The sequence below is a fragment of the Crassostrea angulata genome, chromosome 7 (assembly GCF_025612915.1).
Source record: "Crassostrea angulata isolate pt1a10 chromosome 7, ASM2561291v2, whole genome shotgun sequence".
Taxonomy (NCBI): Eukaryota; Metazoa; Mollusca; class Bivalvia; order Ostreida; family Ostreidae; genus Magallana; species Magallana angulata.
In genome coordinates, this window is record NC_069117.1 from 34,618,523 (window position 1) to 34,646,084 (window position 27,562).

The following is a 27,562-nucleotide window of genomic DNA, read 5'->3' on the forward strand; positions in this document are numbered from 1 at the left end:
TACCTTAAATTCAGTTCAGGTAATGTACAGTAAAAACCACGAGGACATACTTGATTTAATAATTATATCTTATTGAATAATATATTGAACATTCAATTTATCTTTACATGTTAGAAGAACTTAGAATTTTCTCAAAGAGCGAATCTTATTATTAGTGTTATTTACCTTTGTTACGATGAACTGCTCTCATTTATAACTGATGGGTTTTTTTTTATAATTGTTTACATGGAAAGTGTTTTTCCCCGCTAGATATTAATGCGTATTGGGATTAGATCCTTAATGACCTTTTGCTCCCTAAACCGTTCACATAGATATGCACGATTTTACTATTCTGTTGATGCATGTAAGGAAATACATATAATGCATATATGTATGTATGTGTATTAACATTTGTACACTTTAAAAAACTATTTTATGACGCATCATAAACAATATTTGTAAATTTAAGAAAGCAATATTTTTTGGTTGACAAATGTTTATAATACATTAGACATAAATTAACTCCAGAGAAGACATGAATTTAGGTGAGTAAATTTATTACAGAAATGAATTTCATAGTTTTTAAATTCATGCCCATTTTTGCTCTTTATCATCAGTACATTTTTAGATTCACAAAAAGAAAGATATTTGCAAATGTAAATTTATTAATGATAAAATTCACTTCAAGTTTTACTGAAAGTTACAAAATATGACATCTTAATCAAAGCTCAATGAATAAGCAGAACGAACGTCGAACGAGTAAAAACAGGAGATAGAGAGACTGGTTGTTCGGCTAAACAAATCAAGACTCTTGGTTATAGTCTAAAGTTTTTCGATAAGGTAAAGACCAAAAGATCACCAAAAACATACAGTGCAAGCTAAAATAACCTGGCGGACCACATCGCTCATAGTTTTTGACAAATACCATGTAAAACATGCGCATCGCATGAAAGCGGACAAAACGGTATTTGTAAGAACGACTGATGTCTCAGCAACATATGAACAGATATCGCTCATGGCCGTCCAACGTATGAGGAATCGACAATAAAACTCATCTCACGGGTTACTTGTTGTTTCTCCGTCGCAAATGTTCCTGCCTCGGAGTTTTGAAGAGTATAAAACAGATACTGAAGTTTCCATCAACGTTATACACACGTACGCTATCAATAGTTTGTTCTAAGTTATCATTTCCGTCTTTTGACGATTCTTAACGAAAATGCAAATACCTTCCAAACTACAATTGATCGGTTTGAAATTGATAAAAGCGAAAACAAACCTTCTACATGTGCATAATCACGAATCACGCCATATCTTTTTACCCGGAGAAACTCACAGGAACGAAATCACATTTCCTACGGAAAAAATTAACGATATTTGATATGTGAACTCATCCGGGACACCCCATGAAATTCTAATGTTATCATCCGTGGGCTTTCATGTGAAAAAAAAATCTTCGTAGACTTTATATTTGAGTAGTTCTTAAACCCGACAAGATAGAGGAAGGGTTTCAATAGAGAAACCAAATATTTTTTAATTCAATTTTGTGAACAAATATCGTTTTGACCCTGGATTATTCACTAATATGTAATGCAGAGTACATGCAATTTTAAAATTTTGTTGCATAAGCACTTTGGGACGGAGTTAACAAACTTCATTGATCGAACCTTGTACTAGTCAAGTCAGAGCAGAACCGCTTTATCCTTGGTTGTGAATGAGGTCAACGAGAGATTAACGAAAGAAAAATACAGCAAAAGAAGTTCGTGTATTTCTTATCTTATTCCGTTTGTATCTGTTCAAAATTTATACATGTTAAAAAATTTTAGCCCGATAGAACAGAGTTCACCAAACATTATCTAAAATTGCTATTGAACGTATTCACATAATCAATGAGGTAATGTCGCAAACAGAAGAAAATTAAGGAATGGTTTCAAGTGCCCCCGTTTCGACGTAAGGAAAAGCTATTCGGCGATGCGTGACTGGAGCTTAAAAAGCAAGTGCAAGAAATGAACAAAACTATTTGGCTCATATCTATTCTCTATTTAAGATGATGCCATCGATGTTTCACATTTTCTGGATCTATTTCCCGATCAAGCTGTAAAATAATATAATCACTGAGTAAAACAATTGTCGAGCTTTTTAAGTTTGATTTAAAAAAGTAATGCATTTAAATTGTAGTAACTTTGACCATACTAATGACTCTTTCATTCGGTTATTCATAAAAAGATGTTAAAGATATTCGCTACAATTCACATAATACATCTGAAATACCTCGGCATCCGCAACCTTTCTATGCTTTCGACTGGGTAGAAATCCTGTGTTTCCTTTTGGTACTCTAGCATATTCGGAATAATCCTCCATATGGTAGGAATTTTCCAATATATCTTTCCATGACAAAGGAGACCTTGTGTCCTTCCTTTGTCCTGGTGATGACAAGGGATACCAGCCATTTACCCGATCAGATTTTGTAGTTTTCATCTTTAAAAGAACATCGAATTGCTGTTTCAGACTAAGTAAAGAAATAAATTTAAAAAAAAGACAAATAAACCAACAAAACAAATGCCGGTTAAATCCTGCAACATGAAACGTGATAATGAAGTTAATCTATATCGTAAAGAAATAACATTTTATTCACCATCGCTTTATCAGGTCACATAATATATATATATATATATATATATATATATATATATATATATATATATATATATATATATATATATATATTACCTTTTTAGTTTCTTTGCTGTTTTTCAAATGAAGCACAAGCATATTGGATGCATACTGCAAGATATTGGGAACTTCCTTCTTCGAAACCTTAAATAAATTCAAATTTTGGTGTACATACGGTTTGAATACTTAGTTATTTTAATTAAAAGGAATTTTTGTGTTATAAAATATACAATTGCATTCTCCTTCACATATCATGTATCCAAATTTGAAGTGCTTACACGTTTTGTATGGAGGGATGACTTGGACCCCGTAGACATAAACGGTGAACTCCCCAGTGATGTGTCGCCATCTGCTACAGCACGGGCATGTGCTCGGCTCGCCGCCGCCAGGGCTTTATGTATTTCCCAGCGGTTCTGTAGATAGTTTGGTCATTTTGAATGTTGGTTATCGATATGCACTTACACTGTACTGTGATTCTGACAATTTTATCTATACAGCCATACCTTAGACTTGTCTATCTTAGATAAATCTATCTTTTCATAATTGCTTCTTTTCTTAGGTTTCAATCTGTCTTTCCGAGCTTGCTTCAGCTGTAAATTTACACAAAACTGCTTATGAAGTTACGATAAGAAAAATTAATGTTAAAATGGAATGATACAGATTATCTATATATCTCTATATATACAGTATTCATTTTAGATGACGATTGTAAACTAGATGCCATATTGTTGCAAGCAACGGACATGTCTTCCGTCCAATTTTCAGTATCAAATTGCCAATATACATGTAGGTCCCATTTAAGTGTCTCAATGTGCATGGCCGACCCTTTTCAAAATCTAAATATGATTTCTTTATTTGAAGCGCCACTTAGTATTAAAACGTCACGATGAACATCTTTGCTTAAAAATGCTCCACAAAATCTCAAACGTTTTTGAAATACATATGTATCTAGAAAAGACTTTTGGCCCCTAAACGTCCCTAATTTAAGGGCTTGTCCTTTCATCTGGACATCCTTGAAAAAGTCTTAGTATTGTAGTTTTCTTCTACTAGTCAAATCAACATGTTCTTTGTCTAGAAATAAATGAAACACTCAGTTTTAGGTGCAAGCCACTTTACTTCCTAATACGAATCATTTTGATTGTTTTGAAGATAGCATGTTGTTTAGAATTGAATTTCAAATCATTCTTACTCTAAAAAAATGCGAAAAGTATTTTTCGTTTAAAAATTACATAGTTTCAAAGTTTTAAGATTCTGGTTCCTTAAGATTCCTTATTTCGTAAAATAAAGAGTTAAACAGTTGTAAAACTCAAGATGAACATTTTTGCTTAATGTTGCATAATACTCAACAAAATCTCAATCGTCTTGTGATATCTAGACTTCTCTCCTATAGGTCACTTATTAAAGGATTGGTCCTTTATCTTGATATCATTGAAAAAGTCTTGGTATTTGCATTTTTTTGGTTCTTCCAGTCATATCAAATGTGTTCCTTGTTTTACCGCAAAAGAGACAATCAGTATTAGGTGTAGGTATTTGTTATTTCTAAATTTGTATTTCAAATGCTCAAGGATTTTCCACTCAGTTTTGCATGCGAAATTCCAATTTAATTCCCGCGAAGGCATGTTTTTAGGTTACCAAAAAGAAACCAGTATTTGTGTGTGTGTGTTTTTAATAAAAATTAATTGTTTGTTAATGAAACTGCCCACCAATAAGAGTCCAATAAGTAAAATGAGTGGAGACGAGTAGAACAAATACTGTTTACTTTAAAACAGAACAAATAAGAAATATTCTAGTCTCGGTTTAACAAAACATGACATCTTACATGTACAAATATGTTTTAGCTAGATATATTTCATTCAACCGAGGAATGAAGTATCATTTCGTCAGTAACACCAATACTAAAGTCGTTAACACACGGTGAAAACTCTGATTATTATCGGACTATTTTTGGCATATTAAAGTCTGGTTAACACTTGTATTACTTGCAATAAATTATCAACATATATTGCTGTTCGCTAAAATGATTCAAGTCCTAGCAAATCAGTTACAATACAAAATACGATTTAAAAAAATAAAAATGCTGATTCAGGTGGATTTAGGAGCGGCCTGGGCCAGGCTATGGCATCAACTCGTCCTGGAGGGCAATAAAGAATATTTCTGATTATTTATTTATTTTGTCTTTATTAACTCGAATCAAAGTTTCACATGACATAAATCAGATACAGTTACGTACAGTTATACATTTACGTACAACTAAATGTTTCATTTTATTAAAACGAAATATGAACGCCTAGGATTAAGCACAAAATTAAGATATTATTACATAATATATCACATTTGATAAATGAAGTGACCAATCAAGTTAATGAATTACTAAGAAAAGGAATTGAAAACGATAATATAATTACTCCATTAATGCTCTTTCCATTCTACAGCGTAGAAGACTGCAGATAATTTAAAACTAAAGGAATACATGTTTTTACATTATAATGATTTTACAAAACGTAGCCTTATACTCTGCAGTATGCTTAATTCAATAAACTGTACATTCAATTTTGAAATTGATATTTGGTTATCAAAAGAACATGAACAAAAGGCTTGCTATCTAACCTAGTCAAAAGTTTTAATCCACTCCCTGCATTTGTTTTTGAGATACCCCCTCTAACTTAAATCCTTTCCCAATGACCCTCCGTTTGAAAAAAACTTTGCCCTTCATTCTCTTTGTAGCCCTTTTCATGGTATTTATCCTTTACTCAGGAAGTTTCTTCTGTTGTTTTTAACAATAACCATCAGATTTTTTTTTACTCAATGAGCCCCTATTTTTCAATTCCTACTAGCAAGCTTTGATTTTGAGGGAAGTTCATGAATAATGTGTTCACTCTTTTAATTAACACAACAATTTCTACAAACATGGTGGACATTACTTATAATTTATGATGTAAGTTAACGTATAACGACTTGAATACCTGGTTAAGTTAAGGAATCAAGGAATGATGAAGCATATATGTACAAATCAATATAATCAACATATATCACTGAATTCATTTTCTGTATCATTGAGTTTTATGTATTTTCACTAGCTTGTAGAGTCTAATTCGTTTATACTAATAAGTCAATTTTTGTCATTCGGTGGCGACGAACGTTTCTTAGGCGAAGCATTCCGAGTAACAGTTCTTTCAGGTTTTGGAGATTTTTGTTCAACTTGAGGCTGATCTTTCCAATACTTAGCCCGGTCATAAAGGTAATCAAGGCTTTGATTTGATGCAGCATTTATGTCTTTTTCTACACGCCTTCCTGCCGATGATTCTGTAAGAAAATATCCATCGATATGGTATTAGTGAAATAACAGTATTATAAAATTTTTGTTTAACATAACTATTTTCTAGAGGGGGATAGCTTTTTCACCAACTGGGAGAATGGTAGTCGGGGCACTTTCATATTGGAACGTACTTCCTATCAAAGTAAACAATAAAAGCAAGTAAAAGTTTTATAAATTCTTTCCCAGATATGCTACCTAACAGCGTAGTGCAATTGGTTAGAGCTTTAACTAAGAATCTGTAAGTCATTAGTCCGAATCCCGCTCGGGCTTTTAAAATGTTCATCTTTCCAAATTCTATAACACTTTTTGGTCAAATTTAGAAAATTCTAAACGGATGAAAGTTGTTTGATTATATTGTACTTTTATACAGATTAATAGCGACATGTGTCCTATACCATCATAAAATCAATAATTATTAAATGACAAACTTGGGCTACTAAACTGCAAAAGCATAAAATTTCCAGTTTTAAATAATTTATTTTTTCCATTAGTTTTTTTATTGTTTTATTATTGATTTTAAATAAAAATTAAAAACAATAATGCTTTATGTTATTCCATTTTAAAATGTGAAAAGACTAATGTGTATCATGGCTTCAAAATCACACGCTAATTAGAAACGCATGAAAAAAATGGGAAAAGGCAACAGCAAGAACAATAAAATTACAGAACTTAAAGTTAAAAGTATCACGTGCCTAAATTGATTTACTTTTTAAAATTAGGATTTTTTTCTGTTTATTTGACTTTGACAAAGAATTTGTTCGTTTGTCTCTTTAAATGCACTAACAAGTAGCATACAAGTCAGATATCAAATAAAACAAAATCTTGTTTTTTTCACAAAAGGATACTAAGCACAACTTTAACAAGCAGTATTTTTTCTTGATAAAACTAATCTTAGATATAAACACAATTTATGAAAATAAACAAAACATGTGTGTGCTTAGTGTCTACTTAAATATGTATGCACCAGCTATGCTTTAAATATCTAATTAAGTAGTGTCATTTTCTTTCTCATATTTCATTTTTGTTTGTTATAGAGCAAATACATTGTTGAATTTATACCAAATATATTTAATCGCTGAAAAAAATTAATATAAAAATTAAATTTTTTTGAATTTCTCAATAGATTTCTGGTAGATTAAACTCTTTCCCTACAAATCAAAGAAAGGTAAAAAATAAAATCGGTCACAAAGCAATAAATATGCTAAAGAAAAAACAAAGGGATTCGGACAGATACGAACGGATCAATGTAACGTGCGATTAACTGGCTTGCAATTGATTGTGTTTTTTGTTTAAAGAATTGGTGCAAAAAGAAATTATACATCAGAATCAAGGTATCGATTCACGATGATAATTTTATGAGCTTTAAAAACAAGGTTAGCACCATTAGTTTTAGCAATATCTAGGAATATCTTCGAATTAGTGTGAATTTAAAATGATGAGACGCCTATTTCATCAATTCTTTGATTACAAACAAAACAAATGATAAAAATTATATATTTAAACTGGATTAACATTTCGATTTTGTACAGCTTTAAGTATGTAATAAAGAAACTATCGTTAATAAATACTTGTACACTGTACTCTCTCGTGAAGACTGGAATAAATCGCAATCAATCAAAACACAAAATAGGCTTACAAAAGCCTATTATATAAGAATATCAGACACGCTTTTTTAATCAATGTATGTGTTTTTTACAAATCAATTAAATAATAAAATCAGGCGTGAAGTAGAAACTCCGTTTAAAACACTCAGGCGATCGGTCACATGGCCTAGAATGTAGACTATTAAAAAACCAATCCCATCATTATGTAGAAGTTGTTTTATATTTTTTCTTTATAGTTTATTTAAATTGTTTTTTTTTTTCTTCATTTTGTATAATTTGTGTTTTTAAATAGGGAACAATTGTCTGCAAAAACTGGCAATTTTCATTGGGCATTTCCAGTGCGTAAGGCTGAGTGTTGTTAATTTTGTGATGCTATCTGTCTATCTGCATTGATCACGAGCTTTAAAACTTTACTCAGTTACTGTGCTGTCAAGATGCTATTGTTGAATTGATGGTAATTTGAAAAATTGTTATAAAAAATATACAAAGATGTAGTTTCAATTTCATTTTATAGAAATAAAGAAAATATTTTTAGCCAAAAGGCATGTCGTTCTATTTATCTTTTAAAGAAAAAAAGCCCCTATTCCTAGCTTTATCACTTTTCTAATTAACATGTGAAGGTTAACTTAAGAGGGCTGGATGCTTGTGGCCATTTTTAAACTATACATATATATCCTTAAAATAAAAGGCACTGTATGAAGATATAGGAAAACAATCAAACTTTAAAAATAAAATGTATATATATATATATATATATATATATATATATATATATATATATATATATATATATATATATATATATATCTGATGATAATATACATACTTCTAGCATAGTCAAAGTACTGCTTATCTGCATACAGCTCCTCAAGAAGTAATTTCCATTTGTTTTCGGACATTCTAACCCTGTTTATTGCTTCTAAGTCGATAGATTGGCCTCCATGAATGTCCCCAAACATATCGCTCCAGTACATCTGTTTACGCTTCCGATGAACTCTTTGAAGAGGTGGCAAGTCTTTCATATTTGGATCATCTCGATACAATGGTAGTTGAATTTCTCCTTCAACTACAGGTAAATCTGGGTCAATTTTTCTTCTTCGTGATAGTCTCCTCAGAGGAATTTTATTGATCTTGATATCACTGTAAGTAGATGATCCCTTTTTCTGTAAAAAAAAAAAACCCAACCCATTATACATATGTATATCAGAAGTAATGGATTGAAAAAAAAATATACAAAAAGTGGTTAAAACTTTTATTCCGTTGATGTAATTGATAAAATTTAAGTACACTCTCTTTTTTTCAAATGAGTCGTTTTGTGTTAAATAAAAAAAATATCAGTTAAGAAAATTATAGGAATTTGATAAACAAATCATTTTTGGTATAAAGGAATATATTCTTTCTTGAAAGTAAAGAATAACAAAAATTATACCAATTCAAGACCCATTCTTTTGCTAACTCTATCCTGGTCCCTATCAAATTTGGCTTATGATTTCAAATTCATTTGGCATAACATTACGAGCAGCAGGGTTAAAATAATAAAAAAAACTTCGAGAAGGTCTTTATTAAGAATGAAAATTTTACAAAATTTTAACTATTTCTTCTTCCTTATTTTACATGGATGATGCCACTTGAACTCCAGCGTGTAACAGGGTCGTTATATGAAGCAGGGAGTTTTACGTGGTGCAGAGTGTACTTTGGCGCTAGCATACAATTACATGTCCAATAAAAATGTGGCTGATAGTTATTTTTTCTTAAAGTATCTATTATTGTTAGGAACTCTTACAATCTCAAAGTAATATAAATCAAGTTATTCTATCACAAACAAAATAATTGATTGGCTCTGCAATACATTCTCATGCTAGGTTTTATTTAACCGTATCTTGCAACAGACAATGCATATTTTTTTTAACGAATCATTTAATTGCAATTAAACAGCAATTGCACTATTAGTTTTGAAATGACACGAATTTTATTCCCTTTTAATTTTTACAGCAACAGCTTATGGTGAACATGGAAGACATCTTTTGTAAAGAAAAAACTCAGTAGTTATTAATTTCAAGTTAAGGACTCTTTTTTTTTTAAATACTTGTAAATATTTACATCTTACTAAAATTTGCTCCTCTATTTCTTATGAAAACCGATTGTAATTTACAGCGATGTAGATACTGACTGATATATACACTATTCGGTTTTAAAAAGTTTATCAATCGGTCGAAGCCTTCTGCAACTAAGAAATCACTGACTGGACGATACAATATGATGATGTTAGGGACCAGGCAAAATTTATCACAGTGATGGGACCGGTACAAATAAAAATATCCCTTAAAAATTGACATGTCCCATGGCTTTCACATTGAAATGAAATATGTGTTCTATGCCTTTAGGCTTAAAAAAAGTTACTGTCCCATGGATACTACTAGTAAATCTTCATTAGTAAATTGGCATAGAAAGTAGGAATTTCCAATCCCGGTGAAATAACATTAAGCAACCTGACATTTAAGACTCAATTTTTGTAAAAAAAAAAAAAAAATCTTTCAAATGTAGTTTACATGTAGACACCTGCAGTTATGATAGTATACAAAATCTCTAAAAACCCAAGTTTATGCTCCTACTGTCCAAAAGTGATATTTTAGTTGTATTTATATACACAGTTGAACCCCCTCCCCCATCTTTCCATTAATTGTCTCCATTAACATTACATGAAGGATATATAAATGTACATTTGACCTTCAAATAACATCTGCTGTGGTTGCTACTTTTAAAATGAACAAAAATCAACATCTTTTTGCCCTTTTATTGTCAATATAATTTTTTTTTTTGTTATATTTTGTTAACAATATTTTTGTTAACAATTATTTTTTGGGGGTTATATTTTTGTATAAATGCATAAAAAATGTTAAGTTTGAACATTTTTCATTTTTTTTTTTAATTTAAGGCATGTTGTCTTAATTCTGAGAAAAAGTATGCCTCATATTGCTAATTCAATTGAGGTTTAAGAGAAATATGGCCAATTACTAGTAAGTGAACCCACCATTTCCACTCTCTTATATTTAACACAGATTCATGGGGCTCTCCTTCAACACTTCTAGGTCTTACTGTTTTAGCATGGTTTATAGAAGGAGACTAAAAACCAGAATAGATATTAAGATATTCACTAAATATGATTGTTAGCCTCCTTTTTCATGGAAACAAGAAATCACATGCAGGATGGCATGTCTATTTATGAATAAAAATGCAACAAATCATCAAATTAACCAAAAGGAGCAACTCTCAGCATCAGCGATGATTATTTCAAATATGTGTGAGAAATGACTTATGGAAATTCATAATATTAGGTAAAATATTTCAAATTAATGTTTTTTATGAAAATCAAAACATAAGGGAAGGGCATACATGTAAGGGTATTTCTAAGTGATTTGATGCTTTTATCATGATACATGTAATATCATGTAGATGTGTGAAGCATTTGAAATAGGTTTCATATTAAAGGAGGTAGAATAATTATCAATTAATCTCTAACAGATTAAGTAAATATGTTTTATTGAAGGAGAGCCCCATGAATCTGTGTTAAATATAAGAGAGTGGAAATGGTGGGTTCACTTACTAGTAATTGGCCATATTTCTCTTAAACCTCAATTGAATTAGCAATATGAGGCATACTTTTTCTCAGAATTGCATATTAAGCTTTCTAATTTAAAGACGAGATATCTTTTCATAGAATGTTAGTGTAAGTTAAAGGTAGCAATTTTGGATAACAAGGGGAGTCACTCCCTCTTAAATGATTTAAAACAAAAGATTTTTTGTGTTTAAAAAATAAAATATGTTTAAAAATAATAAATGTTTCTTTTGAGTTGAGAACTGTAACTCATTTAAAAAAGTATTTGTCCCATTGGTACTTCATACAAAAAAGGTTTTGTCCCATGCTTTATTTTTTACATGAAAAAAGTCATTGTCCCATGCCTGTTTGTACCGGTCCCATCATAGTGATAAATTTTGCCTGGTCCCTTAGAGTCAGAATCTTATATACGGCGGCTTGGCTATTTCTTTTACCTCTCCCACTGATGTACATTGACAATTATTTAGTTTCTTTAACTTTTTATGATTAATTCATGAAATTGTTGAAAGACAGATGTAAATATAAACAATAGCAATGTTTCTTTAATGATTTATGCAGGTTATGAAGGTAGCGATCATTGCAGAAAAAAATTACACAACCCGCTTACATGGGCAAGGTATATTTTCTGAAATGTCGCTACATTCATATCATGCATGGATTACCAAATAAAGCATTTTATTGTTTAAATGAGACCAACAAGTATTTATATTTAGATTTTAGGCGGACATTCATCACTTTGTCAGCATGTCTGTGAGTTTATGTCTAACCATGTACTGCAGAGACTTGATCCTTTTTATTTCAAAAACACGTACTTTTTAAATGAAAATTGAGGGTTTGCAAATGTAGGTGTTCTGTAATGTTCTGAGAAATGCACAATGTTGATTCAACAAGTTGCTTCTGTAGGATAAATTTTGAATAACTAGTTATCTAATTTAAATATGAATATATTGGATAACATATCTTATTTGTGTATTAATAAAATCATGTTTTTGAAGACATTGTTCTGTAATTCATCTTCTTATGTTTATTCTTATGAAGTTTCATGCATCGGTGTACATAATAGTTCTTGAAGTACAAGGTATTGACTCATTTGAGGAAAAGGCTAATGCAACATCTCATTTCAAAGGGTACTTGCCTGATTTTTAGAAACATATTGATAGCTTTGAACAGTGTTGCTTATAATTTCCAAGTATAATTAAACCGTTGCAAATCAATCGATTAAACTATTGACGATAAACTAGAACGTAACAAGTAAAAGATATTTACTCTACAAAAAAGAAGGTCTCTTCACATTCTACAGTTACAACTCTTTTTAAATATATATGTATTAAAAGTAAATAAAAGCTTTTATTTGGTTAGAAAAAAAAACCAACCAAAAAGAGGGTGTGGATCTGAAATGAAAATGTTAACAAACAGATTGCATTTATCTTCGTTCCCCGGATGTTAAAGTGCATCGATAACATGCACATCTGAATTTAATTTGATTAGCCATAAACTTGCGGAATTTTCCTGATGGATATTTAAGTGAATACAAAATTGCTTTTGTAAATTCATCAGTCTAAACATCGTAACAATTTTTCAGTAAAATCACTCGTCGCCTTTTAAAATATAGATTAACTTCTCTGAGTAAGCTTTGTTTATATCAAGTAAGCTTATGATATAAGTTTCATTTCCATCTAGTTTAACAATTAACTCTTATCTCAATGTAGTATGTTCATGTATTAAGTCTTACAAAATTTAGGAAATTATCAATGTTTTGTCATTATTTCTTTTTATCACAATTATTCGTACACTGCCTTGAAATTAAGTGTTCATTGTATTGTAAATCTTAAAACACTTGAATACACAAGATCAACCACTTTGTAAAAAAAAAAAAAGAATTAAATTTTTTCTTTTTAAGTACTTCCATTTAACTACACCATATCTAATAATCCGATGATATTAACCAACCCATGCGTTTAAAGTGTATACGTGAAACCGGTATACAAGTCAAAGCATTTAAAAATGCTTGTAAAACAAATAAACAATACAGCAGACCCTATAACAAGTAATAATACAAGTCGGCCATGAGTTCGAGGTGTGCAATCACTGAATCAGGTAAATTGAATGTGAAAGAAAGAAAAATCCTTATAGTGAATTAATATCTATGATTCGCGTTCAGCTTAAAATCAAAATGATCCTCGAATACTTGAATCAATTCAATCAGATTTTGCTTATTTTTTGTAAAGAAAATTTTCTTTTTGTTGTCGATTAAAAGAAGTTTAAAATTCAAGAAGCTATACTTCTTCACATGGTAATCAGAACTGAGTTGTTAATCATTTCACGTATTTATAGATGCAACATATTTAACTTTATGTTTACCTTTATTTTTAACTTTACCTTTTTCTTCTTCTTTTTCTTCTTCTTTTTTGATTCCCACTCCCCGTCCAAGTTCATTGTGTTCTTCCTTTTTTTCCATCCAGCTTGCGAAAAAAAGTCAAATTCATCCGAATCATGATCACTGTAAATCACTTCCTCCGGTTTCTGTGGAATGTCCTTTTCATTTTCTGGCAGTTTGTCACCTTCGGTAATAGAATCCTTGTTTTGGAGAAATTTATTTTTCGTCTTGGAGATTTTTTCTCGTGCCAGTTCTTTGAGTCGTTTCATCGCACTCTTAGAGCGCGGTTCAGCTACTTCAAATTCTTCCACATCGTCTTTGCGTCTCCTGGCATCAATCCAATCCTCAGAATCCATCTAAAATTTAAATTCTGCTTACAAATCGCGTACCATCCTTTTGATGGCTTGCGTTTTATTTTCCGGAAAATAAGCATTTTTTAAATATGAATTTTAAGAGGCAGAGCCAAAACCCTGAAATATCCAAACCCGGGCTAGATTTTTAAAATCCTAAGTGCATGTAAATACTTATAGAATATAACTGTTAAATAATGAAATATGATCATAAAATTTAGGCAAAGGTTTCAATAACTAGTTACACTGGCTCAACAAGTGAATGTCACTAAAGGTACTCGCTGCATAATAAAAAGTTAACACTGCTCAAATTAGAGCATCAAACCCACCCTTTACCTAATTGTTTCGTCATTTACATTTTTTATCAATACAAGGTCATTCAAATTGCAAGGTCACGAAAATTGATGACAGACAATCTTAAACAGAAAAAACTTTGACAAAACATGAAATCATAAAACATATTACTGTTGCTTTGAAAACAAAATAAGACGACACATTTTCGTTTGTAACTTATCAACTTACCATTTGTCGCAGTTTGTATTCATCCATAAATTCATCATTCTTGAAAGCCTGTGTAAAGAAAACATCAATTATAGAAAGTACTATTTATTTTATGTGGTAATGCATAGTTCTAACAGAGATATATACGAAGGTCAATCAAAAAATACGAAGACAATGTAGCTGTCTATCATATGTTTTAAGACCAATTCAAGAAAAAAGTGGGGATGTTCTGTCCTGGTTATAAAATCTTTAGATTGTTTTGTTTTTTAAATATTTACATTTTAGTGTCTTTGTCTGTCGTTACACTACGTATCGATTTTATACTTTATAGACCAATAACAATAAATTCAAATGACGGGCGCAGTATGGGCGTAAGTGTGGTTTGTTTGTTTATATTCAATTATTTGATGAAAATCATGTAAATATAAGTAATCATTCTTTGAATATTATGAGGTGATAATTTCAGTCGGGGTGTAATCAAAACTTTCGGGCTTTATTGGATTTCATCATTGGAACATATGGTGAAATTTACATGTGATATATAATTTGTTTTTCTCAATTTTCAATTCATCCAATTCAGCCGGAATTAGCCCCCTGTTGTGGACACATTCTGGCTCATTGTAGAACATCGAATTCGACTATAAAGTTATGTTTCCATATTTTTGATAAATGTACATAAAAAGTTACTCAGAAAAAAATGTTCGAAGATATTTTAAACAAATTGACCTTAAACTTAAGCCCCCTAGAGGAGCCATCCTGGCCCGGGGGAACCCATTTGAACAAAGTTGAATCTATACTCTATTAAATTTATGCTCAATGAGAGTGATTCTACATATTTTTGTGATTTGTTAGTTCCGAAGTCCTTATTAAGAAGAATATATTAAGACACCCACTTAGTTTGTCAATTATTGTGATCGGCTTCGGCCGTTCACAGTTGTGTCCATATGAGGCATCTGGCAAGTTTTACTATTTGCGCACGCATTGCACCTTGCACTACTTTATTTACTATGCAATGGCAACCTCATTCAAATATTTAATTACACGAAGATTACTAAAACGTTACTCTTATCCGTTTGCAGTGAAAATAAAACATTTATACAGTTACATCATAATGATTCAACTCACGTTTTTCTTCACATATGCGTTATAATATTTATTAGAAGTATAATACGCCTAGTAAAAGTAAAACATGCTTTGCTATTTCGGAAATCAACAAAAAGGTGCAATATATAGTTTAGTACATGTACGCGTAATGCTTTCGTATTACATTAACAGATCTGACCAATGATATCACATGCCGATCATTCCTTTAAAAGAAACACTTGTTTTCCCTTGAATAAGAGGCATTGCTCTTCTTTTTAAGAAACTTGATTTCCCATCAAGCAAGCATACTTCATTTGATTCTAAAGAAAAAGATGGAAATGTAAAAAGTAACGACGACGACAGCGACGACACCGACAGATTCAGACAGCAGACATATTGTTATTAAAAAATCTCATTTGAACCTATGGTTCCAGTGACCCAAAACCACTTTTAACGTAGTGTGGAGATGTCAAATATGAGAGGTTACAAACCTCATTGTCTCGATCTATAAGTCTTTCGTTTAAGTCGGTCTCCACTTTTGTTGGCGTTACGGGCTCTTCGTCCTCGTAGAATAGGCGCGTGATGTCATACACCGAATCGTCTGGCAGGCCCAGGTCAAGGGTAGGAGTGAGGGCAGCTTTTTCCATTCGAATTCTTTCTTTTCTTTCTCTTTCTATTCTTTCTAGTCGATCCTCTTCTTCCTTTTTCTTCAATGCTTCGGCTTCAAGTCGTTTCTTTCGTTTGTAACAGTAATATACTAAGGCTATTACAATGGCAATTACTATAAGAAATGCTAGTAATCCAAGTACGATCGCCACTGTCGCACTGTATGTTTCTTCAGTTGCTAAAATAAGAGAAAAGATTGGTTAGTGAACAAAAGTGAGCAAGAAACAAATGGATTTTAACGGTAATCCAACTAGATACAAAAAGACATAAAAATAAATATCGGAAAGAAGTTTTGGTAGCATTTTTCAACTTCAACAATTGACAATTAGTGTTTATTGTCTTGGTAAATCCATTCTAGAACAATCGACATTAAATTATTATCGTTCTTCACAAATATCAAGAGTGAAAATTTGGACTTGGAATGAAGTCGGTTTGAGACAACAATATATTATTTCATTGATCTAAAAAGTACCGATATTTATTTTGAATCTATACAAATTATTTTACAACTAGACAACCTAGAATTCTTCAAAAAGTATGGTTTATTCGCTCTTTATATGTTTGCTTTAGATCAGTCAAAATATACTCTGCATCAGTTTGAATTTCAAAATTTCACATTTTACTTAAATTTCGCAATTTCATTTAAAATTCTTTTTGAAATAAGATTGTTTAGTGATTGGTTTTTGCTAGTGACGATTATTTCATCCATGGTTACAAACATAATTATCCACAAATCTCGATTTTCATTTGCATACAGATATTTTGTACCCAAGTGTACCTGGCCGACTTTGAAATGTATTTATCGATACTTTTAAGCTTAGTTTAAATATGCTATAATAATAGTTTATACCAATTCAGATTACGTGTAAATAAATCGTTATAAATTTATAGATCTTTGTTTGTTAAAAACATTTTATTTTTGGGAAGTGATAAGATCCGCAAAATAGCTCCAAACTTTCGACTGTTAAATTCCTAGCTTACCCGTATATCTAAGCTAAACATGTAGCTTGATTCAAAACCATAGAGGTAGTGACCATTCATAGCAGAATTATCGCAAATTTTTACATGTAGCAGTATGAATCCTTCTCTATGTCTTACATAGTAAAACCGTTACCAACATTCCTTTTCAGAAGATTATTTATAATTGTTTATCATTTTTTAACTAGTCATATTGATTTAAAGTTTAAAGAAAAAACTTAATGCATCAACTTACGACAAACTGAGAGAGACGACAGAACAACGAGAGCTCCGTTAGAGTCGGCGTACGTAGAGTTCCCATTTGGTGGACAGTCTTGAGGATTCTGGGACATGAAAACATTGTTACTATCGGAGGATATGATCTGTAAAAAAAATTTACAACTACTCAGTATTTATTTTACATGCAGTTTGAGTATTTCATCAATAGATTCACTGAACGATCAAGTTTACTCAGTATGTCAAATCTACTGTAGACAAAGGGAGTAGTTGAAAAGAAAATCTAATTCATGGAAAACGTCAAACATAGCCGGAGCATAGGCCTAGCGATTGTCAATAATTAACCACGATATGGTAAGAAAAATGGATATTTTTTATTTAATTTTTTTTCAAATACTTGTATCTAGTACCTTTTATTGGAATGATTGTACTCACGTAACAAGTGAATCTGTAGGTGGTGGATTCGTCTGTTGTTGTATCTGTGTTATACACATACAGATAAGTGTAGGAACCAACCGTTGTAGAGTGCAGGCAGTATAATTCTCCAGAAGCTGCCAAAACGTAACAAAGTGATCAATGATTGCATGTAATGATCATTTCAAGAATGTAAGGGGACAAGTATCTTTTGACATCACGTGTCAATACTAGTAACCGATGTTAAAGAGATTCATATGGTATCTACTAATCAAAAATCTGAAATTTTCTCTAACTGATGTTTGATCAGAATAAGAAAAAGAGTTGTACCATAAATGGTATAGAAAACAAGTGATAGCTATATCTTATTATCAAATTCATATTGTTGGTGATAATAATGATGTTAAAAGATTTAAGAGAATTTAATGATTGACTTACTGGAGTATGCTTGGGTCTGGGTACATTTCGTGTAATCAAAATCTAAAACTCCTGTGTTAGTACAGACGTCGAGGTAAGCATCGTCGCACACGTTTCCACTGCCGGTGTCATAAGTGTAGTTCCAGTTCATCTGCAACTGGCTAGGACAAGTTATTTTGGCGTCTTCGATTCCACCTAAAAATAACATTTAGATATTTATTAAGGGACTGGACAATATACGGTAAGTATTTATATCGATTCTTAAAAGAGAAACCAATATTATTCTTGATTTCCTAAATCAGAAAAGGATATAGACAAATATCGAAATACTCTGAAAATCGTGAGATGGGAAAAACGTATTGGTAATACATGTCATAATTTGCTTGTGATCATGACTTTAAAATTGTCCTATACTCGACACTAAATGTGCTCATTAATGGAAGGCTTGGTTTCATATAATAGATGCACGCACTAATAATCATAGACATAAGACAAAACATCATGATATGCAGTCAAAGATTACAGAGCTCAACGATTTTATCATGCAATATGAAAATCATAATTAATTATCTATTGTTTATCGTGGTTTGGTATGACACAATATTGTAAAATATAATACGACATTGTATCAAATCATGTTATACAAGATCATATGGTGCAATATCATACGATACAAGATCAAATGACACAATATTGTAAAATATAATAAGACATTGTATCAAATCATGCTATACAAGATCATATGGTGCAATATAATACAAGATCAAATGACACAATATCGTATCACATGATACAATATTGCATCATATGACACAATATCATGTAATATGGTACGATTATATAATAAGATATAGTATACGTATCATAATGATATAATATCACATAACACAATATCATATGATAAATCATTCGATATATTATAATACCTCCTATCAGTTTGTCTCTATAGATTCAATAAAAATAAATCATCTAATTTCGAATAGTATAAAAAGGGTTTATATACATTGAAGCGTAAGCATATTTTGCCGAAGTAAAGCAGGCAAAAGTCTTCCTCAAAACCCTAACAATACCTGGAGATGCTTCCACACAAATTAATAAAATCTAAGCTTTTCTGGCCAAATATTTTTTGAGAAGATATCTTTAGAATTTCTCGATTTATTCCTCTGTAACAATTCATCCCCCAATTGTGGACACATCCTACTAACGGGGACCATCATTTATCAACACTACCTGAGGATGCTTCCATACAAATTCAAGCTTTTCAGGCCCAGTAGTTTTTTAGACGAAGTTGTTTTAAAAATTCTTCCCCCAATTGTGGCCCCAACCTATCCCAGGGAACCGTGGTTTGAATAAACTTAAATCTACACTACATGAGGATGCTTCCATACAAGTTCCAGCTTTTTAGCTCACCTGAACCGAAGGGTCAAGTGAGCTTTTCTGCTCACCTGTTGTCCGTCGTCCGTCCGTCCGTCCGTCTGTCTGTCCGTCCGTCTGTAAACTTTTCACATTTTCGACTTCTTCTCAAAAACCACTGGGCCAAATTTAACCAAATTTGGTACAAAGCATCCTTATGGAAAGGGGATTATAAATTGTTAAAATAAAGGGTAAAGCCCTTTTCAAAAAGGAGATAATTGCGAAACAGTGAGTATAGGATGCGTGTCTTTAAAAATCTTCTTCTCAAGAACCACTGCACCAGAAATGCCAATTTTTACATAAAAGCTTGTATATATAGTTAAAATTCTAAATTGTAAAAATCGTGACCCCCGGACCAAAACTTGGGCCTCAGGCGGGGTTCAAAGTTTAACATACAAATACATAGGAAAATGTTCAAAAAATCTTCTTCTCAAGAACCACTACACCAGAAATGCCAATATTAACACAAAAGCTTGTGTAAATAGTGAAGATTCTAAATTGTAAAAATCGTGACCCCCGGACCAAAATTGGGCCCCCAGGCGGGGTTCAAAGTTTAACATACAAATACATAGGAAAAATGTTTTATTGACTTTTGTTCCATTTATTCAAGTAAATTTTGCACCAAAAAACCCAACTGTGTCTCCCTGATTATTGACAACTCATTGCATAAGTATAAAAGGTTGTTTAAATAAGAATGACGGATGAATACGATAAGGTGTAAAAATTCACTAAATATTATTTTAGACCATTGCTTACATTTTATTTGGATACCGTGCCCGATAAAAATAAGAATTAATATATAAAATTATTATTTATCGGGCACGGTCTCCAAAATGATTATAAGCGATAAATTGATCTTGTGATTTTGTTGCAAGATTGCAGCTAGTTTGGTTGAGCATTATAGATACGGCAGATCAACGCACGTGGTGTGGATTTATTTGTAAACAACCATACCATAGATAATCTTGTTTTACACGGGAATTCAATTTAAAAACAAGTATGTTTTATTATAATTAGGGAAACACTGTTTATGTGTTACCCTCGTATACAAATGATGAACCCGTAAAGTTTGTTCAAAGAGTGTTTAAAGCAGAAAGGCAATAATTTATTTATATTATGAACTTTGAAATTTCTTCGATTTTTGTAACCATGATGAGTTATGATTCATTGTATTACAAATGCATCACTACGTATTTTATAAGGAAATGTACTGAGTATACAGTCACATGGTGATGTTAAAATTGCATATAAAAATATAGTTGCATTTTGTGGTATTTATGGACTTATTGCACGTACGACCTAACTCAGACAGCGCGTGCAGGTGTCATAACAGTATTTCACTGACATGGCTGAGGCAAAATAATTCCCGATTTTTCCTTTGAATTCGGGGCGTTTCCGCACGCAACAGGAGCTGATTTTTTTATAAGATGAAAAACAATGAGTAAGAGGTCTAACTATCCCAGTTTTGTAATAATGCGAGGTCATCTGAATTTTTGATGCGTGTTGTTTCCGGCGGGGGGGGGGGGGAAGGCCCGGGCTTGATTTTCAAACACATGTGTAACTTGGAGGTAAACAAAGTCTCACGCCTTGCTGGATGCACGTGTGTATTTTGCTAGAAAATTGTAAATGAAGCGTTGTTTAAAAATATGTCAAGAGGATTTTTTTTCCAGAAGTTCGTTTTGAATTTTTAATCTGTATGTAAAGTTGTGCATCTTTGGTAAGAATATAAAAATAAGTAAAATTTGATACTGTAGTGACACCTGCACTGATCTCCGCGGGCTCCCTGGTCGAGGACGGATGTGTCCCGGTGCACGGCGAGGGCTATTGTGCACTCTTGTTGATGAACCCATGTTTTATGTGTATTTGTATGTTGTCTGCTTGGCAAAAAATACTATAATATGTACGAATTTAGTTACATAAAATATTTTTATTCTGATATTAATTGATATACGATTATAGGTACAGAAATTTCAATTAATGATACCTGTCTTAAAGAAAATGTCAGCCCGAGGCATTTGTGGGCGTTCCGGCCTTTGATATGTATAGTGAAGATTCTAAATTGTAGAAATCGTGACCCTCGGACCAAAACTAGAGCCCCAGGCGGGGTTCAAAATTTAACATAGAGCTACATAGGAAAAATGTTTAAAAATGTTCTTCTCAATAACTATTGCACCAAAAATGCAAATATTTACACAATAGGTTGTATATATAGTGAAGATTCTAAATTGTATAAATCGTAACCCCCGGACAAAAAGTGGGGCCCCAGGAGGGGTTTAAATTTTAACATATATAGGAAAATGTTTTAAAATCTTCTTAAGAACTATAATGCAACAGTTTGGGATATTACTATGCATACATCATGATACATGTACATCCTTAAATAATGTAAATTCTAATTTGAAAAATCGTGACTCCCGGACAAATAATGGGGCACCAAGGGGGGTTCAAAATTTAAACATTTAAAAAAATATAAAGGAAACGTTTAAAAATGTTCTTCTCAAGAACTACAATGTTATAGTTTGTGGAATTACTATGCATGCATCCCTGGCTTATGTAGATTCTTAATTGGTAAAATCATGACCCCCGGACCGATGTTGGGGCCCCAAAAGGGGGTCAAAGTTTATTATAGAAATATAAAGGTAACATGTTAAATATCTTCTTCTCAAGAATTACAATGCCTAAATTTTTTAGATTACTACCTTGCATAACACCTTGGATAATGTAGGTTTGATAGTTTTAAAATAGTGACCCCTGGACTAATACTGAGGACCCAAGCTGGATTAAAAGTTAAATGTAGAAGTATAAATGGAAAATGTTTTAAAATCTTCTTTTCAAGAACTACAATGCTTCAATTTGTCAGATAACAACGTAAGCATTCTCAAATAGTGTAGATTCGAAATTATAAAAGCCGTGACCCTCGATTTAATACTGGGCCCCAAGAGGTGTTCAAAGTTTAGCATAGAAATAAAGAGGGAAAATGTTTAAAAATCTTTTTCTAGGGAACTATAATGCTTCAGCTTGTGAGATTACTATGCAAGCATCCCAGTAGATTCCAAATAAATAAAGCTTTAGCACTGGACTAATACTGGGGTTCAAGATGGGTTCAAAGTTTAACCTAGAAAGATATATTGAAAATGTTTTTAAAAGTTTTTCTCGAGAACTATAATGCTACAATTTGTGAGATTACTATGCAAGGATCTTCATATTGTGTAAACTCTAATGTAGTGGAACCAAAAGATATCTTTTTTGATGTTGTTCCGTACAGTCTGAGAGTTATTCCTCTTGATGTGGAACTCTTCTACGTTCATTTTTTCAGGCTTTGTACGTGCGGTCCCGCCACAGTGCTACACATTTTCATTCCAATGTTACTATTTATGTTGTTAAAGCCAACTATAAACCTCGGACCAATACTGGGGCCCCATAAAGGGTTCAATGTTTAAAAATAGAAAAAAAAAGCATATGCTACGAAATAGAATGTCACAAGGAACTGCTGTTCAGGTGAGCGATGTGGCCCATGGGCCTCTTGTTTAGTCTAATTGTTTTTGAGAAGATTTAAAAAAAATTCTATATTTATTCTTAATTAAGTAAAACTTGAGTCCCTATTGTGGCCCCATCCCACACCTGATATAGAAAAAAGCCCAATTACGTCTTGTGGCCGAGATTTATGCCAATGTAGAATAGGAATTTTATTTTGGGGACATAGTAGTCAAATTCTTTTTAACAGTAAGTATTATGTCGGATCATTACATAGAACCGATGCAGATATAGTAAGGGGCAAGTTGTTTTTTTTTTAGAAACCGACGTATCTCTTAAATATACAGAAAAGAAAATGAATTTCAAAGAGACTGTCTTCAAACATAATTGATCTTGAATCTTAACCTACCCTCTTTGACCATGATGTGATTCGTTAGATCCGTCGCTGAACTGGCATCGCAGAAGTCGCTTATTACGTTCACTACCTTTTTGTCATCTTTTAGATATATTTTGATTCTTTCATTTCCAGCGTCACTCAACTGATCTAGCAGTGTAAAATAGAATCAGAAAATCAGCTATTACATTCAGTACTCAATTATGGTATTATTCATACCATGTTTATTACATTATGTTCATAAGTAAACACTTAGAATATACTAAACATAGGTCGAGTTTTCAAAGCAATTGCATTCAGTCTATAGTACAATCACTCACTGGTCGGGGTGTCGTAGGTGTATTTGGTGCTTGATTGTTGAGTCATCCGCAGGCATAGGAAAGCTTCCAAATTTAGTCCAAGATACGTAAATTCTTCGGATCTGAAAATTTGAATTCAAATTATTTACAAATATATATTCAATATTTAAAAAAAACGAGACATTGTGTCACAATATTTGCACATAAAAACCACTCATTTACAGACCGGTGAACGTGAGCGCTGAACGCTTCGTTGTTTTGGAATAATAGGAGTTTCTTACAACAACCCTTAAATTAAGACGTTGTGAAACGTGCCCTAGCTAATCCAGTAGTATCCCTGGTTAGTTAAAAGTGAAAGGAGGACTTATTAAGGCGTCGAGCTAATGCTCGGCAGCCTTCTAGCGATCGTCTGGATTGGCAATCGTCCAAAAATTCATGCACTGCACCGCCTTTTTGATGCGCATAAAAAAATAAGTTCCTTGAAGTATTAAACGTATTACAAGATTTGTATTCCTTTTATTCAACTAAATTGTGTACAAGAAACCCATCTTTGCCTCCCTGGTTATTGACAACTCATTGCATTAGTATAGATTTGCTTAATCAAGAAATGGCGGATGAATACAATAAGGTGCAATGTAAACATTCACTAAAATATTATTTAAGTTTATCGCTTACATTTTGATTGGAGACTGTGCCCGATAGAAATAAAATTTGATATGTAAATGTATTTGTTATCGGGCATGGTCTTCAAAATAATTGTAAGCGATAAACTTATCTAGAGATTTTGTTGCAATTAATAAACACGATAATGCAGTTGGTTTGGTCGAGCATTTTAGATAGCACGTGTTGTGGATTTGTTTGTAAACAACCATAGCATAGGTAATCTTGTTTCAAACGGGAATTGAAATAAATAAAAGTATGTTTTATTATTTTAATTAGGGACACACTGTTAATGTATTCAAATTATGAGCCTGTGAAATGTGCAAAGACTTTTTAAAGCAGAAAGAAAATAATAATTTTTTTTTAACTTTGAAATTTCTTCGATTTTTGTAACCATGATAAGTTATTGTATTATAAACTCATCACTACATATTTTATAACGAATTATACTGATGATTGTTTTTGAAACAGCACAAAACGTAATTCATTTCCTTTTTTATTCTAATATTATTTGATAAACGACTATATATATTAGTACAGAATTTCAAATTATTGATATCATTCTATATAAAAGAAAATGTCAGCTTGACGCCTTTGTGGCCGTTCCGGCCTTTGATTTTTTTTAAATAACAATTTATAATTTTCAATTTTATCATATATCGTCAGTCTCTTTTGGTAAAAAAAGGAAATGTCATAAAATCAAAATATAGGCTATATCCTACTGATTCTATTACACATTTCAGATTTTAACTTTAACATGATTATCAAACATAAGTATTAAACAGCTTAATTGAAAAAATGAAACTGCTTAAAGGTGTTGATTTTGTAAGATTTTTCTAATGCTACGAATTACGTCACATTTGTGAAGGCATCTAGGAATCTAAAAGAAAAGTTTACTAGATAATATACAACTATGTGAAACTATTTCATGACTGTTTGCTCATGATCGTTGTATAAGATTTCTTTTGTATAATTATGAGTTACAATTTTTATATAATTTTTTTATTTATACATAAACAGAAAGAATATTCTTATCGTGCTTTCTGTGGTATTTATCAGTATTAAAAAAATAATAACTTTTTAAAGAAATATGTGTATTTTGATACAAGTAACCAGTTAATCGGTCGGAGCGAATAGCGATTAACCGATTAATCGATTGACATCCCTACTGGATATTCTCATTAAACTTTTACCCGTTATTTTAGCCAATGAGTTGTTCTATATTTAAAAAAAAAATACTCAAGATAAACCAAGTACTAATTTAATTATTGGATAAATAATATTATGGTGTGAGTTGCCATCCACACAACACTATTAGCCGTATCTAATTGTAGATTCCATGGGAATACTCGTTTATATACACGTCGTATTTATTATTTTTGACTGAGTCTCTATACAGCCATTTTTTCTATTTCGTGCATGTGTCATTTTTGTCAAAGATTTTCTGCTATTACTCCTCCTGTTGATTTAAGACTATGATTAATTTTTTTTTTGGTAAATTGTTGTTATAACGTACTATACATTCATTTTCTCTATAATGACTTGAATAGATAGCAATAAAAATCTTCTCGACCCCCCCCCCCCCCCCAAAAAAAAAGGAACGCGTAAAACTTTCTTATTTATTGCCGCTAATATCTACAGCTTATATCACACAAAAACCTAAGTTGACATCGCATAAATGGTAATAAAACATGTCAATGACAATTTAAGGTGCCTCACTACACCTTGAAATAGTTTCTCAAATTGGCAGAAAATTACTTGATTATGATAGAAAGCATGATGGATAAGAAGTATATATGTCAAATAGGCAAAAAAAATGTGCAATTTTAGATAAAAAATGATATTTTTAAAGATGTCATTCAGTAAACATGAACAAAAGCCCCATGTGGATTCGAACTCATGACCTGCGGTTCACAACCTGATACTTTAATCACTGAGCTATGACGATACACATCTAAATCGATTGATACAAACAGTTTAACAAAACATCTAAATCGCCATCTTGTGACGTAGTGTCTTAAAAAGTATATGTCTCGGTGTAGTGAAGTACCTTAAAGGGTATTAAAAATATCACTGACAATTTTAAAAATTGGAAATACGGGGAGGAAAATATTTCCATATTGAACCTAAAGTTAGTTGTGTAACGCTAAACGTAACGGTTTTCAGTCTTAAGATCTTGATATTTAAGAAGCTTAGCTTAAGATTATCAGCACAAAACATTTAACACCGGTAAAAAGGAGTCTAACCTTAGGACGTAGTTGGTCTGGTCCGTACTGTCGCAGGTAAATGTGAAAGAACCTATCGTCCACACCTGCCAACCAGCGAGGGTGGTGGATGTGAAATTAAGGGTTCCCTTGTGGCTATCATACCAAGAGTCAATGCCAGACGACCAAAAATTCCCCGGGAAGACGCATGTACTCTCTGAAAAAATAATTTCACTAATGGTTGAGCGCCTACATATTTATACGAACCAAATTGCATTGCTGGATCTATAATGATAACACTTTCGTTATGCTACTTTTACAATGATTCGGTATGAAGTATATGCATGCACCAACTCACAGTAGTATAGGAAAAATGATTTTATAAAGTCAGTATATTGAATTTCATTGATCATTTGATCTTACAGACTTGATATTGAGTTACCTGTGCACACCAGAAGTGAGACAATGACAATCAAACTCCGGAAGTTCATATTGTTTTAATCCATATTGCTACTCCACATGATCTTGAAACAAGCGATTGTCAGTTGAGAGTTTCACATCTTTCTTCAGTAGTCGACGTGTATTGATTGAAATCGTTTCTATGTAATTATTCAGATTAGAATTTTAATCTTGCAGTCCATGGTCATTAATCGGTTATTATGGTAGTTTAATGGAGAGGATAATTCCAGATTAGTAAAGATCAAAATTTGATACATTCCAGGTCATTCTAAAACGTTGGAAGGGCCATTGCAGACAAAATAAAGATGTTTACATGAAAACGGGAATATCATACATTATCATATTACGTCCTCCCATGAAGATTTATCGTAACTTGAAAAGTTATATTCCTCTTAGAGCAGGTATTCGTAACTTCCAGACGTTCCAGTTAATCGGAGATAGGTAATCAGTGCGGGAGTTTACAGATACGAAT

General features: G+C 31.9%; 1 protein-coding gene across 2 annotated transcripts; it reads right to left on the reverse strand.

Annotated features, from left to right (window-relative positions):
• Positions 1–623: 623 nt before the first annotated feature.
• LOC128155320 (uncharacterized) lies at positions 624–27,222 on the reverse strand. 2 transcript variants are annotated; one of them, XM_052816966.1, is made up of 14 exons: positions 27,074–27,222; positions 26,674–26,848; positions 23,789–23,889; positions 23,484–23,618; positions 18,209–18,382; positions 17,792–17,907; positions 17,376–17,502; positions 15,988–16,340; positions 14,435–14,482; positions 3,153–3,239; positions 2,928–3,062; positions 2,707–2,793; positions 2,248–2,454; positions 624–2,071 (listed from the first exon to the last, which is right to left on the reverse strand). In XM_052816966.1, the coding sequence occupies exons 1-14, from the start codon at positions 27,120–27,122 to the stop codon at positions 2,015–2,017; spliced, it is 1,851 nt and encodes a 616-aa protein (XP_052672926.1). In that variant the 5' UTR covers positions 27,123–27,222; the 3' UTR covers positions 624–2,014. The 2 variants fall into 2 exon arrangements, with proteins under 2 accessions (XP_052672926.1, XP_052672925.1); XM_052816965.1 differs by lacking the exons at positions 624–2,071; positions 2,248–2,454; positions 2,707–2,793; positions 2,928–3,062; positions 3,153–3,239 and adding exons at positions 4,808–5,952; positions 8,396–8,732; positions 13,565–13,918.
• Between the last annotated feature and the right edge of the window lie 340 nt (positions 27,223–27,562).